Source organism: Mercenaria mercenaria, chromosome 10 (genome assembly GCF_021730395.1).
Source record: "Mercenaria mercenaria strain notata chromosome 10, MADL_Memer_1, whole genome shotgun sequence".
Classification (NCBI taxonomy): domain Eukaryota; kingdom Metazoa; phylum Mollusca; class Bivalvia; order Venerida; family Veneridae; genus Mercenaria; species Mercenaria mercenaria.
In genome coordinates this window covers 18721641-18737169 of record NC_069370.1, presented here as the reverse complement: position 1 = coordinate 18737169, position 15529 = coordinate 18721641, and the positions used below count along the sequence as shown (strand labels likewise).

Sequence of the window (15529 nt, the reverse complement as noted above, 5' to 3'; positions counted from 1 at the left end):
TATGTCTCTTTGGTCCAACATCTGTCAAAGAATAATGGCCAAAGAAATTGACATTTTGATTAAAGTAGAAAATTTCATATAAGTATTAGTTTAGAGAGGAAACCAGTATATATACAGTCGATCCTGTGTTTCAAGACCACCTCCGAATAAAGGATATAACTACAAAGATGCTTATTTCTTTTCCAATTTGAGCACAAGTAATTGTAAATTTGCTTTTATTGAGAGACCATCTGTTTGTATCATTATTTGTAACGATATCATGTTTTCGTTTTTTTCTTTTCAGCAAGTGGGCTACAGCATTTTATAGAGCGACCCCAAAATGTCAGTTTTGTAAAGGGTCAAACAGCAGTTATGAGATGTGCTGTACAAAACAGGGTCGGCATGATACAATGGGGTAAAGGAACGATCACGCCCATTATGCTTGGTAAGTTAGCAAACATGAATATTGTTAATTGCATTGTGGGTTTATGCCCTTATGCGCGAGGTCCTTGAAATACTGAGTGTTTTTGAACAGATTACAGGTCCTACGTAACCTCTTGTGCTAACCCTCCTGCTATAATAGCTCAGTCATAGACAATTTGATAAAAGACAGTGTCTAAATCATTTCTTCTCCACCTCTGATTCATTTGGGGATTTTGGTAGTTATTTGTGGAGAACAGGTTTGTACTGGTACAGAATCCAGGAACACTGGTTAGTTTAACTGCCTGCCGTTACATAACTGAAAGACCGAAATACCGTTATATAACTGAAATACCGTTGAAAAACAGCATTAAACCCAAAACAAACAAACAAACCTATACATATTTATTGAACATGCTGATATAAAGTATATATATAGGTATTCCATTGGTGTATTTAGGAACAGTAAAGTCATTATTCCAGGAGTTAGGTAGGATGACAATAAAACGGTTGTCTGAGGCCGCTTACACAAAAACTGAAAGCAACACTAATCTTGATGCTGTCTCCTTTGACCTTTATCGTTTCCTATACAACAATGTTCTTAAAGCAGCCATAAAATAACTACTTTATATCCTAATTATTTTCCTAGAAGATGTCCAGTAAATGAGATACGGGTCTATAGAAACAAAAGATTTGTGACAACACTTTATAAAGCAAAAATGCTTCAACAGCTTTACAGGCTCGGTGGCAAATCAGAGGCACATTTTGCCCATGAAAATTTCACAATGAAGGGCAACAGCTAAAACTTCACTTGTAGTCAGATGGTAAAAAATGATGACTAATCATTTATATTATAAGGCATCACACTGCACAGTTCAAGGAAAAGCATATTCCGAATTTGAAACTAAATGTGGTCATTTCTACAGGCGTTTAAACAGTATCTCAACATACAGCTTGAGTATTGAACAACGTAGTTCCAGGAATAGGGCTGGAAAGCGATTCCATAAATCTTTAAGATTCTGATAAAAAGTTCTTTGAAGATACCCATGAGTACCTGTATCTATATATATACCAACATCTATTACAATATAACAGATTTCTGTCAATTTGAAAAAAGAATGTTGACAGATTCAGTATGCAGCCAAGAGGCAAAGAACTACTGTCAGCCATCAGATCTTTTCTGTTGCATTATAGTTGAATGTTACACAAAACATCAAAAACAATTCTAGAGAAGTATTTGGAAAAATTCCAGTAAACAATTTACTCCGAAGAAGATGAGGTACCCATATAACTAGCTCTGTCGATTATCATCGTTTCTCGTTTAAACAATTATACAAACAACGAGAAAGCACTTAAAAAAGCATACTTATGGAACGGAATGAACATTTTTTTCTATATAAAAAATGGCTGCCATGCTATTAATGCAAGATTTGTCAAAGATAACCAGGCATTGCATTGACGTTAAATTAAGGTAACTTTCCGATTTAGATGCGTAAGATAACGGTTTGGAGAAAAAAGAAATTTGGGTAACAAGAATTTTTTTTTTCTGCAACCTCGTCAGTTTTATTTCTATTGTCAGATTTTGCGGTATGTGCTATGTTTGTCATTTTACGATATTGAAGGGTATGCAGTAACCATAGTTACCGAAAGGTGCACACGGAATGCTACATGGTACATTTGCAAGGCTTTGCTATTTTTCATAGATTTTGTAAATGCTTTTGATTGCCTGTCAAAGTAATGATAACATTTCAACAATATCTTCATTGTTGTAACATGCAGATACAATGTTGCCTGTCAGACCCTATATCATTGCTTCACAATGAACAAATTATGTTTAAAATACTGTTCATAACTTCTTGTACTGTACGCATTTTTTCTTTCGCTTTTTCTCTTAGCATTGTTGGATTTATTAGCGAGAACAAAACTGCTCCACTAATGAAAAAGAAATGGTAATGGAAAAAAATGTAAAAAATATAGGCTATGCAGTATTGGATCTTGGGTGGCCTCAAATGGTTGACATCAGTATGTCAAGGGTTTGAATCTTGGTCCAGGCAGTGGAAATTTCTGAGATGGTCTTGAGTGTCTCCTACCTAACTAAGAGGCCAGTACTGGTTCTTTCTAGGAAAGATGGGTTCGTGTGTATCAGTGCATCAAAGAGCCAGACTGTCTTTTTGCAAAGAGCTTTGCTAAGTTAGCTGAACAGACCTGTATCTGATGTGGTGTTAAAAAGTGTTTCCAGAGAAACAAGTATATTAAAGTGAGATAAGACTAGAGCAAGCATCTGATTGGCAGTCACTGAGCACAATATTGAAATTGACCAATCACAAGCCTGGAATTATAATACTCGCTTCCAGACTTAAGTTTTATAACAATGGGACCAGTATCTTATATCTCGGCAATTTCCATGATTATTGTAAGCTAAGAAGGCTCCATTCTACTATTCCACGTAGGAGTATAAATGTGGTGCAATTATGCAATATTGCTTTGGCATTTTATTCTTGTTTTATATGCTTCTTCATAAATTGAGATGTTTTTGCAGTTGTCTTATTATATCGTTTGATCGTATCTTTCAACACAGTCTTTCTACACTATTCTTTTTTCTGTTATTTATTGTCTGTGTAAAGAAAGAAGCAACCACTTGTTTGCTATTTGATGAATTTCAGTGATTTTGCAATTTTCTCTAGGATACAGTGAGGTATTAAAACGGGCAATATAGGACGGTTATTTGAATTATGTTAAATTGTGGCGTCATCCGTTTGATATTAATGGAAAGAACTTATTGCTAGATGGTGTCTGGTTATGAATAATAATTTTCAGTTGTATGACAGTTTAATGCTAACTGTGTCAGCTCTACTGAGCTTCTTACAGTGAGTTTATATATCACTTCTATTTGGTTGATCTGGGTTTTGATATTTTTCAACAGAGTGCAGTTATGCAATAGTTATCTTCATTGGTTTGTTCCCTGCTAGCCATGTTAGAATATTCTGTTAACCTACCCAGTGATTCTGGCTTCCAAACAGGTTCAGGCACAATTAACTGACAACTTCTTCACATGAATCAGAGGTGGAGGAGAAATTACTTCAGACATACTTTCCTCTATGTGAATGAAGCTTTTTAGCAGGCAGTTATTGCAGCTGCGGTATTATATTTTATTCTATATTTATTTTTCTCTTAGATTTTACACTAAATGTTTGACACACTCATCTTTCTGTATATTTTCATTAACAACCATTGCGATCACCTGAAATATATCTCAGTGGAACTCACAGTGCCCTTTTTCCCCAAAATGACTATTTTGTATTTTTCTGAAAGAAAAAAAAAAAACAGGATATGTTTTGAATGGTATCAGTACAAAAGAAAATTTTGGACCTGTTTCATTGGTAGAAATACAGTGGAAATTTGTTCGCTAGAACTGCACGGACCAGCAAAATTTGTTCGATTTATCAGTAGTTCGAGCCATCGAAAATCGTACATTTTTAAATAGGGATTTTGTCGGGACCTGATGACAAGGGCGGCATTTCAATTATCCAGATTAGAGAAGGAGGTTCGACTGTACAATTTTCTTTGTGACTTTTGGAGAATTTATAGCACTTCTAAGGGATACTGATATTACTGCTTTTAGTTATGGACATTCTACATGGCCATAATAATATTAATATTACAAAGTCAATAAAACCATGAAAACATTACAATAAGATTATAATCACATCTCATGTTATTGGATATGGTACTTCATTGTCACAAGATCTGGCCACCAGTTTCATTTGCATTTAATCTAGTTTGACAGTTTGTTCTGCCAGTGCCTTGCTGGTGTTCTCAGGGGAGCGCTTCTGGCTCATTTGCAGTTATTTGAGACCCTTGTAATAATTCATTAAAATTCTTAACCCATCCTCATATTATGATTGCCTGTACTTAATGGGAGAGATTTCTGGAAGGGAAATAATAAAATTGTCGTCAGATGCATTATTTTTTGCAATGCTAATTTCACAAAATATTCTCTGCAGTTTTCGATATTTCCTAATAAATTGCATGCACTGTTGATTTTTTGTAAACTATTTGTATTTAAAAAGGCACATCTCCAGGTTTTGTCTTTTTTTTATTTGAAAAAAATTCAGGGAGTAAATAAAAAATAAAAATAAAGCAAGTCAGCAAGTTCTAAGCAGTATCTATTTTAAATAAAGAATTTATCTAGCAGACTCCTTTGATAAATGCATTTTCTTAAAATATAAAATCAAATGATATTGTATTATAAATCGTGGCATAAAATATACTGTTACTTTCTCTTTCGATTTTTTGAAATTTTGAAGTTCATCTAGAGTAGTGCCCCTTTAAGATATTTACAAACTGTAATATTAATGGATTCATGATTTCATTTATACAAACTGTTAAATAAATGTCCTGTCTGTTTTATCTTTTAGATTAGAAATTCATGAAATCCATGAATTCAATACCATTTTCTGGCCAAAACAAAGAAAATCGAAAATCTTTGCCCACAAAATTAAAAGCTTCTATAGTGCTTACTCATATTCCGTACAACAGTATTAATACTTGATTATACCCTATCATTTACAGAACAATTCTGCTATAGCTATAATCATTTTATGACTTTTCATCTTCGGTTGTTCCTTGCGGGCAAAATATTTTTATATATTTTTAATATAAATTTTTATGAGGCAATCAGAGTAAATCTGTTTTCATAGAAATGTCTGATTTAGTGAGAAACATTCAATTCTATTGAAACTGCAGGCATTCTTCTAATATCAAGCCAGACATCAAGTTGGTGGGGAAACATTTTTTCTAATCAAAGCCATATCACAGGGGACCGATAAATAACCCTGTTCTTTCTTAGCAAAACTCATAGAATGTGAACTAACTGACTTTGATTTGGACCTCTTTATTTGATTCAGATTGTTACAGACAGAGATTTTAGTTTTGTATATCTATTGCATCAGGGGTGCACATGCAGGCTTTTTTTTGCATCAGTGAAAGTCAAACAAATGACAGACAAATATAATGCTAGACTGTCCTTTTATACGAGTTTTTTTTTAAGTTAAATGCATAGACAAAGATATGCAAATTAAATTATGAGTTAGGGCAGTTTGGTATCAATTGAAAGGAAGGAAAAATACTGTAGTGGTAAGGTATTTCTTTTAACCAAAGTATCTGTTCAGCATTGAGTAAAAGTACTTCTAATGGATTATTCTTTTTTGCATCTGACTTATACGGGCTTTTAAATTTTTGAGTCGTTGAGTAGGGATCCGTCTTACAAGTTTTCTGACTTTTGAGTGAGTAAATATGAAAAACTGCTGTACCATTTGTGCTGTTCCAGATAATCATATCGACTGTGTAATTGTTTATAAATGGTAATTGATAGTTTTAGATTATAAAAAGATAGACTATCAACTATCTTCAAATTAACATTCCAGCCAGGGGCGATACACACTCATCTAGTCATAAAAGTTGTGTCTGCATTATTTCTCATCAATATGCAGAAAAGATTTTACAAAAACATGCTTGTAAAACAATGATGCACAGTAATTATCAATGATACGAACTGCAGTGAGGGTGTGCAAAATCGGTAATCCATTTTACAGCGATTGTTTATTTTTCTTTTGCTTTTTAGGTGCATAATACACAAGATTTTAAGAGTTTGGGTACCAGTCTAAGAATGCAGCTATGCCATTGGTCCGTTTAAATATTGAGCTCAGAATCGGCCAATCAGATGCTAGAGTTTTGAAACTGGTCTCCAAACTGCAAATAAGATTTTATTACTACTGTAGAGCAGACAAATTAGTCTTGTAGTAACATCGATACCTGATCATGAAACCGGAGGTCGTCATGCAGTTCAAGCACACACTCCTACAGATAGACTTACTTTCTGTTGGATAAGAGTCCCATGTATGGGTTCATTATATCGGGCACGCTAAAGGAGAAGAGACCCAAGTTTTAAAAAAAATTCACATTATATTTTCTAGAAACAAGTAATATCTGTGGCAGAATTAATAGATTTGATTTTGTCCCAATTATTAATACAATTTTTGGTATTAATTAATGCAGTGCATGAAAATCAAGGTTCAGTTAAAAAGAATGCATCACATGTCTCCAGTACCCATTAAAATACTGGCAAGTTGAAATAAAATGCAATAATGTTTTAAACACAAAATTAATGCTTAAATACACAATAAAACTCCCAGAAGTTAATACAATATAGTTAGACACAAAGTCTGAATCTTTCCAGACTATTATGTGATAATTTTCTTCTAATATCTTAAAAGTATAATTATCTATTAATCCTTCTAGGGAAAAAATATTTTTCTTCTTTAGAGAAAATTACTCCATGTAGAATATGACTTTGTTATTTAGGACTTGTATGAGACGTTTTGTCCATCATGGGCTGAAATCTAATCTGCTGAGATGAGTTGCAGAATTTTGATACAGATTGGGCTTTTTGTTAAGGTTGAAGGAAATTAATCAAGATTCTGATGTCGGTGAACAAATTAGATGAGCACAAAGTAAACAGATTAGCACCAGTGATTGTCCATTCCCCTATGCAGACAAAACCTAAGGTGTCAACCCGAGGATTGACTAGCCGATAGTTTGATTGGAAAGCTTGGAAATGAATGACGGCATGTGGCAAAATTGATTTTAGAAGTAGCGAGATGCTCAGTGAAGACAACAGAACTTTGTTAAAGAAGTAATAATCATTGATGATGATGCTGATGATGATAGTGGTGGTGATAGTAGTAGTAATGATAATGGCAATGATGAACATAATGATGTTTGAGATATTTTAAACTGGTCATATTATGTTTAAATCTAGTTCTTTTCACTTCTAAAAGAAGGCTGTTATTTAGTGGTTTAATATTTTGTCTTCACTTATTTAGGAATCTAGTTCTAAGTAGGTCCGTTCTTTACAATCTTCTGATTGTTTATATAAAATCCCCTGATGCTGTTTCCTTATTCATTACAGTTCCCGGATTGCGGGTTTTTTTCATTAACTGTCCTGTTTGTTTCCCTTATTCATTAACGGGCCTTGATTGTTTCCTTATTTTAGTTACGTCTTTTAATTTTATCCTATTTAAGGGCACCAAAATGTTTTGACACCCCGATCAAACAGTTCAAAATTTACTTGATAATGGCTTATAATACGGTAATGCCACCAACTCCTTGAAATGAAAATTTCTGCATTCTATCTAAATTCATCACCTTGTGAAATTTATTTTCTCCCTTTGATTGATAGAATTCCATCATCATGAATCTATTATTGCCTATGATACCTATCCACCCATTCCAGAATAAGAATCAATTCAGATTGCTGAATGTTTTAATCAACTTTTTATTGTTTCACCTGTATTGATAACATTGAAACTTTCAGAAAGCCGAAAGATCTTTATTTGCACTTCCAGTTGTAATTGAAAATTATTTTTCTTCATTTTTTTCCTATTTTTTAAGATAAACTTTCTGTTTAGATTTACAGTGTACATCCACTTCTGATATTGGTCTACCCTGTTAGGTCAGTAGGTAGACCACAAGACTATGTATCGAGAGGTCGCAAATTTGTTCCCTGGACTCTGCATTTGATTTGACATAAGGCACTCTGTGTCTGAATACATTTATTTTCAGTGTGAGTCATGTAAAAAAGTTACAAAATGTATAAAAGATATGGCGGCTTCCTGCAGAGTGTGACATATTCTGTAGGTAAAAAAGATAAATCAGAATGAAAAGGATGAAAACAAAGGGAGCTAACTCAGCAGTTTGTTGAAGGAATTATTAATGCTTCTAAGAAAAAGGATGAACATCTTGAAAAGAGCAAATTGCAGAATTTCAAACCTGTAACATCAGGTGTAATTAGCAAGTGATTCGAAATAAGCGACCTGATCTACTCAGACATAGCCATATTTCTTTCCGCAATTTTGTCTGTATTTATTATGGATTAAAATTCCAAATCAGTGACGGGCCCAACAGTCTATAAATTGTATTTTGGCAATTAAAATTTCTTTCTAAAAGCACTTTTCTCTCGATGTAATCACTATTTCTTGTTAAAGCGTACAAAGCAAAACTGTAGAAATTTCTAGCTGACTTGTTCATTTAAATGGTGTTTTGACTGCAAGACTCTCCGAATATGAGCATCTGACCTGCTTGGCAATAATTTACCCAGAATTCTCCACTTCTCCTCATCATCAGAGACTGGTACACTGTAGGTATGTCATGAGCAAAGATAATGAGGAATTTCTTATCTTTATCTTTATATTTCCCCCATTGTTTTTTGAGTGCCTTCAAGTGTCATTGCCTGGTACTTCCACCTTTCATATTGGCAGTGGTACTCAACATTTGGGAGAGATCATCTTCTCTTTAATGATAATATTTGATATTGATTGTGTGTATATCTTGCAATTACCGTAAGTAGTTTTTGTTGTTTTTTTTGGGCTGCTTTCAGGGATTAATGTTTCTGGTATGTTTAATGTTGAATTAAAAGTTTTTGTTGATGATTTCCATTGTATGGTCATACGATTGTGTGATGCAGAGACCCGAATAATTTCGAAACATAAAAAAACTCGAGTGGGGTTGGAATCCATTGCATGCCTCTCCAAAAGGTTTGTTTGAATAAATTGCAGCAGTAATTTGGCTCTGCGTGTCTTAGCAATTCAGAAATTCTCACTCATTTTGATTTTACCCATCTAGCTTCAGACAACTGTTAGTTAAAGGTTTTGAGAGTTAGTTCCCTTGACAGAGTGGAACGTTACCTGTAGTGTGTATCAAAGAAGTATAAAATACACAGAATGGCAACTGGCTGTAATCTCGTGTGAGCTCGTGTCAGAGCGTGATTCGGTGTTATCTTACTAAAAACAAACATCGGCGAGCATGGAGTTACAATTTGTACCTTTAAAACTACATTTAAAATACATTTTAGCTTCTAAAACAAAAGTAGTTTAATTTGAAATGGTCTTAAGACACGAAGTACACATTTTTTTGCCATCCAAGGAGGGGTGGTCATACGGTGATAATTATTTTACCGATGCATAATTGCTTTCGCATACAAAATAGCGCGTGGAGAAAGCGCCACTTCCGGTAAACGAGATCTCGTTTTTTTTTGTCACGGGAGGTTGGCGAGATTTGCTCTGTATGCCTTTCAAGTTGCCAATCTATTAGCTCTTTGTGTGTATGTACCGAGACATTATCGCACTTTTTTAAAAATCATTTACATGTTTCTGAGAAAAATTGGAATTTTGTGTTCATTGTTATGTATACTGTACCAGGTATCAAAGAATAGTTTACTCTTTTGTTCAAGGAAGCATCCCAGTAGCATGCCAGTAGCTCATGCTGATTTTCATTGTATGTTTGATGTACTGCCAAGCATATTTCGCCAACCAATAATTTCTGATTCATTTGTACCTATGTGAGATAATATTCACTTAGATGAATGGGAATTTAAACATAAATAAAAAGCGGGAATGATTATTTTCAAAGCGGGAAATGATTATTTTCCTTGCGTGAAAAAACAATTTAAAGAGAGTTAACTGTTATTCACAGATTTTCTTTAGAAAAATTGAAATTTTTTTAATGTAGTTGTTCCTGTGGGTTTTACGAATATATATTTTTTTTCAAAATGTTTGTAATGCAAAACTGACCCTATTCATTTCCAGACTGAAACTTTTTTGATGTTATACAACAAAACCACAGTTTGTATGTTTCAGTTATAACGTCATAGCATCAAGCATAATAGCGTCATAGCGGCCCACTGGAACAGAAAACCACACATAACAGCTAATATTTTGCAGATGGCTTCGAGGAAGTAGATAATAATCTTTGCCATTATGTTAGAATTGAAATAATATATCTCAGACAGTGATTTTCTCTTGAAAAAAGTAAATGCTTGTAGTTCAGATGCATTGTACCTGCATCCCAGTGATATATGAGCAGCGCCATGAGAAAACCAACATAGTGGCTTTGCGACCAGCATGGATCCAGACCAGCCTGCGCATCTGCACAGTCTGGTCAGGATCCATGCTGTTCGCTTTCATAGCCTATTTCAATTAGAGAAACCATTAGCGAACAGCATGGATCCTGACCAGACTGCGCGGATGCGCAGGCTGGTCTGGATCCATGCTGGTTGCAAACCCACTATGTTGGTTTTCTCATGGCACGACTCAAATGCTTGTAGTTCAGATGCATTTTATGTGCATCCCAGTGATATATTTCCTTCGCTTCTGAACTCCAAACAGTGATTTTTAGCTCACCTGTCACATAGTGACAAGGTGAGCTTTTGTGATCACCCTTCGTCCGTCGTCCGTCGTCTGTGCGTCCGTCCGTGCATGCGTGCGTCAAAAATTTCTTGTCTGCACGATAGTGGTTTCATTTATGATTTTATTTTAACCAAACTTGCACACAACTTGTATCACCATAAGATCTCGGTTCCTTTCTTGAACTGGCCAGATCCCATTATGGGTTTCAGAGTTATGGCCCCTGAAAGGGCCAAAATTAGCTATTTTGACCTTGTCTGCACAATAGCAGCTTTATTTATGATTTGATTTTTACCAAACTGGCACACAACTTGTATCACCATAAGATCTCGGTTCCTTTCTTGAACTGGCCAGATCCCATTATGGGTTTCAGAGTTATGGCCCCTGAAAGGGCCAAAATTAGCTTTTTTGACCTTGTCTGCATAATAGCAGCTTTATTTATGATTTGATTTTTACCAAACTGGCACACAACTTGTATCACCATAAGATCTTGGTTCCTTTCTTGAACTGGCCAGATTCCATTATGGGTTCCAGAGTTATGGCCCCTGAAAGGGCCAGAATTAGATATTTTGACCTTGTCTGCACAATAGCAGCTTCATTTATGATTTTATTTTAACCAAACTTGCACACAGCTTGTATCACCATAAGATCTTGGTTCCTTTCTTGAACTGGAAAGATTCCTTTATGGGTTCTAGAGTTATGGCCCCTGAAAGAGCCAAAATTAGCTATTTTGACCTTGTCTGCACAATAGCAGCTTCATGTATGATTTGAATTTAATCAAACTTGCACAAAACTTGTGTCACCATAAGATCTCAGTTCCTTTCTTGAACCGGCTAGATCCCATAATGGGTTCCAGAGTTATGGCCCCTGAAGGGCCAAAATTAGCTATTTTGACCTTGTCTGCACAGTAGCAGCTTCATTTATGATTTGATTTTAACCAAACTTGCACACAACTTGTATCACCACAAGGTCTTGGTTCCTTTCTTGAACTGGCCAAATTCCATCATGGGTTCCAGAGTTATGGCCCCTTAAAGGTCCAAAAATTGGCTGTTTTGGCTTTTGCAGCCATATAGAGACTTCATTTATGGTTTTATTTGATACAAACTTCCAAAATATCTTCAGCAACAATAAGTCTTAGATTCCATGACAAATCAGATCCAATCGTAGGTTCCAGAGTTATTTTATATCTGATTACCTCCCCTGATTGTAATCAAAATGGATTTATATCAGTAAGTACTTAAAGGACTTATTTGAAATTTTATAATTGTCATTAGTTGGACTGAGACAATCAGGGTAGATAACTATGGACTGATTTTATGTCAAATTACCTCCCTTTATTTCAAATTAAAATGGGGTATATCTCCGTAACTAATGAAGATACTGATCAGAAATTTCATTGATGTCAACAGATTTATTTGGCAGAGCCTTCTTTTGTTCACTTACAATATTTTTTTTTTAATTACTTCCCTTTTACGTTACTATAAATAGCTTATTTTTAGTAACTTTTTTATTATTGGCCGTAGGGAAAAACCGAGACCACTTTTCTGTGGTACAACATGGATGGTACCTCCAATTTTTAGGTGCATTTTGACATATCTATACCTTGTAAGAATTGTTTTTTCTTTTTGGTTAAATTTCTTCCCTTTGTTGTTCCTGTCCTTTGGACTTAAATACTTTTACTGACCACCTTCTTGTCCTCAGTTGCAATGATAACAGGTGAGCGATATAGGGCCATCATGGCCCTCTTGTATTCAAAGACAAACCAGTGAGTCTGTTTGGTATTTATATTTTTGCCTTAAGATAATACGAATCTGTCCCAGTCGAAATTGATGGTTTATTACCATGGTAGTTCATGGTCATGGGGCAGTGGTTAACCATGGTTGACCATGTGCGGTAATTGGCACCACGGTCATAGAACATGGTATCAGACCACAGACAACCATGGTTGACCAAGGTCTACGACTGTGGTGATTATCAACTATCAAAAACTGTATAAATATGAATTTGAAAGGGTTATGAAAATACTCACCATGGTTGACCATGGCTGACTGTGGTCCTGACCATGTTTTCACCATGGTATTTGATGGTTGACCACATTAGTTCATGGTCAAACATCAAAAATCATGGTGACCATGGTCAACCATAGACAACATTTTGTCTGGGGTGTTTTAAATAAGACTGAAAATCATTGCAATGGCGACTTCGTGGGAATTTCATGCTTTAATACTGATTTCACTACTACATTTAGTATTTGAATATTCTGAGAATTTTCACCTCAGCTCTTGGTTAATAATCCTTCATCAGTTAAATCTTATAATTATATAACTGTGAAGAAAATCTCAAAATATATATTTTTCATTAAAGAAAAAAAAAAAAGAAACAAATTATACAGTTCAGCTATCAAAACGTCACAGAAATAGTCTCCATATCTCTTTTCTGTATTAAGTTTTTGAAATGTGAAAGAAAGAAAACGAACATAAACAATGCAGTGAAGCTATTGTAACTGACAAAGGGCGTCTCCAGTTTTCTTGTGAAACTTTCATTTTGTGATTTAATACTTTTGCCTTCCAATATCATTTGTCTATATGAGTATTATTTTAAGATTTAGAATCCAAATCACACCAGGGCTCCAGAGTCAGATTGTCTTTGATTGCACTTAATCTTTTTCTTGTTCCTATAAATATTGCTTATTGCTTTTTGGAATGGCATGCCTGGAAAGAAAGGTGATACTTTCATGTTTTTTAATGGATGTGCATGCATAAAGAGAAATAAAATCTTCGATACAGATAGGTAGTACACAACTAAAACTAGTTTTTATTGCGACAGTTCATTCTGGGCCAATATTGGTCAACATTCTCAAACTAATGACTTGCAAATATTCATGTTGTTATAACTTTGTGTATACAGAATGAATATTTATGCAAAGTTTCATTACTTTATGTGGTAATGTAACAAGAAATTTTAGCATTTTAAAGTAAATTTCAGATTTTCAAACGTTTATGAATACAGGTCCTGGTGCTATACAAACCTCTCATATAAGAACAAACATTTCTTTTGCAAGGACTATCATACAAGAACAAACATCATACAAGAACAAACATTTCTTTTGCAAGGACTGTCATAAAAGAACAAACATTTCTTTTTGCAAGGACTGTCATACAAGAACAAAGATTTCTTTTGCAAGGACTCATCATATAACAACAAACATTTCTTTTGCAAGGACTGTCATACAAGAAAAAACATCATACAAGAACAAACATTTCTTTTGCAAGGACTGTCATAAAAGAATAAACATTTCTTTTGCAAGGACTCGTCATATAACAACAAACATTTCTTTTGCAAGGACTCTCATAAAAGAACAAACATCATAAAAGAACAAACATTTCTTTTGCAAGGACTCTCATAAAAGAACAAACTTTTCTTTTGCAAGGACTCTCATAAAAGAACAAACATTTCTTTTGCAAGGACTCTCATAAAAGAACAAACTTTTCTTTTGCAAGGACTCTCATAAAAGAACAAACATTTTTTCCACTGCAAGGACTGACATGCATGAACAAACATTTCTTTTGCAAGGACTGTCATAAAAGAACAAACATTTCTTTTGCAAGGACTGTCATAAAAGAACAAACATTTCTTTTGCAAGGACTCTCATAAAAGAACAAACATTTCTTTTGCAAGGACTCTCATAAAAGAACAAACATTTCTTCTGTAAGGACTGACATGCTTGAACAAACATTTCTTTTGCAAGGACTGTCATACAAGAACAAACATTTCTTCTGCAAGGACTGACATGCATGAACAAACATTTCTTTTGCAAGGACTCTCATAAAAGAACAAACATTTCTTTTTGCAAGACTCTCATTAAAGAACAAACATTTCTTTTTGCAAGGACTGTCATACAAGAACAAACATTTCTTCTGCAAGGACTGACATACATGAACAAACATTTCTTCTGCAAGGACTGTCATACAAGAACAAACATCATACAAGAACAAACATTTCTTTTTGCAAGGACTGTCATACAAGAACAAACATTTCTTCTGCAAGGACTGTCATACAAAAATAATGTACTACCACCATTATTTTCTAAACACAGAGTACCAGCTTTACATGTTTTAATGGCAGATTTTATAGGGTTTTAATAAATCAAATTGTTTTAATTTGGCTGGACTCAGAACATTGTTTAGGATTTCAGAATGATGTATTTTTTTAATTTGAAGTCTGGAACACTGTTCTGTTTAGTTTCCAAGTCCACCTTTTGTTGAATGCAATTATATTTTGACTCAACTTATTATAAACAGATTTATTTGCTCCAGATTCTTTTAAGAAAGGTCTGTAGAACATGGTGATAATTTTAAAACACTGTTCTATATTATTCTTTCAAGATAGATTCAAGAATCAAGAGTTCTCTAACCAGAATGAATAGTACATTACTTTCTTGTGTAAAACTTTTGACTTTCAGGGAAAATCACTGGCTACAGATAATTATGGGTAGACAGCTTTCTGGAATCTATAACAAGTTTTTTTTCTTCTTTCTGATACTAGAATACATAACTAAGTAAAATGGCTTGACAGGTAGAGAAGATTAACTTGAGAAATGACATAAATACTAATTGGACCAATCACTGTTTTTATAGCTTGTTTTCATGGAAAAAAAGCTACAGATCTGATGGAATTACCTGATGTTTGACCTAGCATAGAACATAGTTACACAGAGTTTTAATTAAGACAGTACACCTATAATGAATATAGGTATTTTCTATTCATTTTAATACGTATTGCGCGAATGCAGTTTTGGCAATTTCTGCAGTTGTTATAAGAAAGAAATTTCTTTTACAGCCAAAGGATGATAAAGACGGACACGGAGAATATGTAAGCGAACAGAAATT

The 15529-nt window shown here is 34.2% G+C and overlaps 1 protein-coding gene across 3 annotated transcripts in view; it reads left to right on the top strand.

Moving 5' to 3' along the window:
- LOC123559742 (synaptogenesis protein syg-2-like) overlaps positions 1–15529 on the top strand; it is a 131425-nt gene that overhangs the window by 49963 nt on the left and 65933 nt on the right. For all 3 annotated transcript variants that reach the window (XM_045351798.2, XM_053552400.1, XM_053552401.1), the window contains one exon: positions 284–424. In XM_045351798.2, coding sequence (XP_045207733.2) covers positions 284–424 — 141 coding nt within the window. The remainder of the gene's footprint in view (positions 1–283; positions 425–15529) is intronic.